Here is a 4,372-nt window from a genome sequence, read left to right as displayed (position 1 = left end):
TTTTAGTGTTAATTATGTCAACAAACGACCAAACAATCCTAGGCCTAGCAAGGCTAAAACGCCTAGCCTAATACTAACTAACTAGGTTAGTATATCTTCAATCCATTTTTACACTAAAAACATATTTCAAGTAAACAAAGAATTTACTTTTTTAAGGCCTTATACACCCTTTGTACCTTGTAGTGAAAATAATTAATGAATACCCACTTACTGTAGGGTTTCCTTTGCAATTATCACATTTAAAGGATAATAAAAATAATGTTAGAAATACGACTGGTTAAATGATAAGGACATTGACTGCTGGGAAAGAACTTGAGACATGTACTGTACCCAAGCACTGGTGGTGACAGGATCTAAAGTCAGGACTAAAGTCCCCGGACGCAGCAGCGTTCTAGCATAATTTGAGGCTAAATTTAGGGGAGGAATTTTTTTCATGGTACATGTAGGCCTTACGGCGAAGCTGAAATGATGCCTGGAAAAGCAATCCCGTTCCTCATCAAGCATAATACTTTTTTACCACATATACTGTTCTAAATAAATACTAATAGTACAAAAAGTAAAAGTTCCACAAAAAAATACCTGGCGTTTGGTAGAAAATTACCGTTAAAGTTGGTAAATATGCCAACGATTTCTTACGAAATAGCGAGGCTGAAACAACTGGTGGCGCACTATAACTAGACTGTACTATTATTATCACGGTTTATAAGAAATATATAGGCAAGTTATTTATTATCAAAATAGATTTATTCTTTATTTTTTTAAATAAATTTGGTGAATAAAAATTTATATTAACTCTAAAATTGAAATTTAGAGTTAATAATTATCCCCCGACATTAAAACATTTATAATTACAAATGGCTTCAACTGTTCGTATAATGGTTTCTCCCGACAGGTAGGCTATTAATAGCAGTAGAAATACAGCAGCAATAATGCTAAGTTTATACCGTAGGATGTACATAGTGACTGATATGATTTAACTGTGAAACATATAGAACACATATTCCTAGTAATAAACACCAATGCAATAGTAAATTTAAATTATTAAATAAAATACAAACATCAAATATTTGTTTTGTTTCAATGTAATTGTATTTATTCTCATGGTTAATATTTTTCTTTATATTCTCATGGTTACACAATTTCTTTTAATGGTTACACAATTTCTTTATATTCTCATAGTTACTATTTTTCTTTATATTCTCATGGTTACAGTTTTTATTATTATATTCTCATGGTTACATTATTTATTTATATTCTCATGGTTACAGTTTTTATTATTATATTCTCATGGTTACATTATTTATTTATATTCTCATGGTTTCCATTTTGTTTTCATTTTTTTTAAATCTTTTTTTTTATTCACATGCTCACAGTTTCTGTTTGCATAACCAAGGTAGTGTTTCACATTGGTTATAGTGTAGGCCTATTACATTACAGTTACTTTTTATGATGATTTTGTTGCATTCAAAACCGTATAAACTACAGTATATTTCATATTCATCTTCCTCATATAGTCTAATTCCTCATAGTCCAATTCATCATAGTCTAATTCATCATCTTCAATGCCATAGTCTGGTGTGTCTTCTTTTTCTTCTTCTTCTTCTCTTGTCCTGTTTTCACACTCATCTCATTCACACTCGAACAGTTAATCCTAGAGCAAGTGACTTTGGAGTCTGCCTTCTTCCTTTCCAATGTACAGGATTTCCTGGAATATCGATAAAATTTTCGTTCGAGTTTCTTCAGTAACATCTGAAAATGAGGTTTGTATAGTATCTTCTGCAGCACCAACACACTTTGCGATTAGATTAAACAACTCATATGGCACAATTTCAGATATGTCAACATCATTAATGTCTGCTGCTCTTGGAGGCCATTCACTCTGCATACCTTTGTTTGATTTGATGGCATTATTTACTATCGTACCTGCAAGTATATTTTATAGCATTCGATGAATGAAACATAGTAATAATAAATTTATATAAAGCATATACTGTATTGTGTACAGCATTTATGATCGACACCACTTACTATCATAACAGTTTTGTTTTTTGAGTGCATACAGCTTTCACCTCTTTGATCCACAGCATTTCCTTAATTATGCAATAACATTTATTGTTGTTATTTAAAAATAAACCAATATAAAAATGGACAGAACTTTTGTATATTTAATCTCATGTATACTTTTACGTGTGTTAACTAGTATCAGTAAAGCCATAATATGTGTTGTTTTTGTAAACTTTATGTGTTTCATATGGACAGTTTGTCTGAAATAAAGTTGAATTGAATTGAATTGAATATACAAGTTATTGTATTTTAACCGTACCTGCAAAATATAGAGTCCTTAGTTTGTCTCTATTGTCACCATCAGTGGAGATTTCGTGTGTTGTAGAAGTAGTTGGAATATCTATGTCATACTCTGATGATTCATCTGTCTCCGTTGTACTTTTTCCTGATGACAAAAATGGATCAGCCACAAATCCAGAGGATACATTGCTAAAGTACACCAGAACTGATTCATTTCTAATTAAGAAAAAATAAACAAAATATTTAGTTTGACCAATCCACAAAAAGATTTTTTTTTAAATTATCCCTGGTGAAATAATCATTTAATATAAACACACTAAGCAACTAACCTTCTTGTGGGTGAATGAAAAATTAGGTTAGGATAATCCATCCTGAGCTTCTTCTTCAACACGTCTGATCTATAAATAACAGATTAATTGATTATAATTAATTGTAACACAGATACAATGAAGAAATTATTACAGTAACTGGATCTCAAAAATATTACAATTATTTCATCGTTTTTAAGAAGGGATCGACAGCCTACCTTATAGTTGACAAGTAAACATTTTCTGTTTTTTCAATTGATTTCATGAAAAGCTTTTGGCGTTTTGCGAGTCTTGGTATCTCCTGTCTTATAACTTTGCTTATATGTTAAAAAAACACTTTCCAATTCCCTGTAAATAATAATAAATATTATTAAAATATATTTTAATATTTTATAGATTTTGGTGTTTAAACATTCAACATTTAGACTGAAGCAAATAAAAAAAAAAATAAAAAATGTAAATTCAAAAAACCAACAAGAGTTTTAGAAAGTTACGTTTTACTCACTTTCCAGAATATAGAGCCTATATTGGTATTTAACTAAAATTAATTGTGTAGCCTACTGAATAATATATACTGTATAATATAATATGGCCTAGGGCCTAGGCCTACGTAGTAGTACTGGTACTACAGTAGTAGAAAGCCCAATCAACAACCAAGCACAGAAACTCTATCTAAAATAAGGGCACAATATAGATCTAGGCCTATCTATAGATATATAGATCAGTAGCACCCTATATACTGTATCATTTAACTATATTATTAACTCTTAGAGTATTCTGATAATAATCGAAACCAAATATTACCTTTTTTAGTCGAGATGTATCAGTATATCGCCTGTAACAGGTAGCATGAAAACCTAAGCCTGGATGCTCGCGTACGACATCGTCAAACGATTTACCTTCATCAGACATACCAAGAAGCTCCGTCAAATGTATGGCGATTTCCTTGCCGTCTCCATCTAATTTTATCCAACTCTTTGAACAGAGCAACACTTTATTCCATCGAATCTCAGTAATTGGACTGATAATTTCATTTGAATGCTTGTAAATTTGGAAAAAACATTTCAACTTTACTTTGTCTGAGCGAGAAGATCCTTCCTCGTCGGACGCCATTTCGTGTTTACATCGTGTGATTTTGACGTCTGCTGCCTAAACGTCGCGTATGATTGGTTTAACTGATGTCATGTGATACAAAATGGCAACTGCGAAAATATATTCTTTTATACTTTTAAAATCAAGATTTCTTTAAAATGTCAGGAAAATGTTCGTGGAACTTTTTAATAAGTGATTAATTTATTTTTATGTATATGAATCAAGAGAGTTCACTTATTATGCTTAATGAGGAACAAGAAAAAATGTTTTCATCTTCACCGTAAATCTAATGTAAATAAAATACTGCCTGCAAATCCATTCTTTCAATTTTAAAAATGAAGTGACCTTGAAAGTTCTTTATCGTAGTTATGTAAAAAAATATAAATTGCGAAAGAGCTTATTTATTATCCTATAGAAAATGGAAATAAAAAATCAGGTACAAAAACGACTTTAAATGTTCAGTTCTAACTAAAAAACTCACTTTTAAACACATTGCACAAGATCTGATGGCATGCATTACTAGAATGGCGGAACGAACTAAATATTGAAGCTACGAAGCCCACTATGAAATGAACGCAAATGATATTAATTGTATCGTGTGTACGTGTGACCGGTCCTACTAAACACAAAATGGAAACAAACAAGACAAGCAAGGTCTCAGAATTAGT

The 4,372-nt window shown here is 31.0% G+C and overlaps 1 protein-coding gene across 1 annotated transcript; it reads right to left on the bottom strand.

Annotated features, from left to right (window-relative positions):
- Window positions 1-785: 785 nt before the first annotated feature.
- Window positions 786-2,884, bottom strand: LOC140056155 (uncharacterized). The gene is made up of 4 exons (XM_072101437.1): window positions 2,831-2,884; window positions 2,634-2,702; window positions 2,324-2,520; window positions 786-1,923 (listed from the first exon to the last, which is right to left on the bottom strand). The coding sequence occupies exons 1-4, from the start codon at window positions 2,875-2,877 to the stop codon at window positions 1,652-1,654; spliced, it is 585 nt and encodes a 194-aa protein (XP_071957538.1). The 5' UTR covers window positions 2,878-2,884; the 3' UTR covers window positions 786-1,651.
- Window positions 2,885-4,372: the final 1,488 nt, after the last annotated feature.

This window comes from Antedon mediterranea, chromosome 1 (genome assembly GCF_964355755.1).
Source record: "Antedon mediterranea chromosome 1, ecAntMedi1.1, whole genome shotgun sequence".
Taxonomy (NCBI): Eukaryota; Metazoa; Echinodermata; class Crinoidea; order Comatulida; family Antedonidae; genus Antedon; species Antedon mediterranea.
This window is presented reverse-complemented; position numbering and strand designations above follow the sequence as displayed.

Bases quoted from the DNA above. Each gene is read 5' to 3' on its own strand.
- LOC140056155 (XM_072101437.1), bottom strand. From the start codon at position 2,877: ATGAAATCAATTGAAAAAACAGAAAATGTTTACTTGTCAACTATAAG. The intron at 2,703-2,830 runs GTAGGCTGTCGA...TGTTATTTATAG, and splicing joins GTTTACTTGTCAACTATAAG to ATCAGACGTGTTGAAGAAGA. The intron at 2,521-2,633 runs GTTAGTTGCTTA...TTTCTTAATTAG, and splicing joins TTTCATTCACCCACAAGAAG to AAATGAATCAGTTCTGGTGT.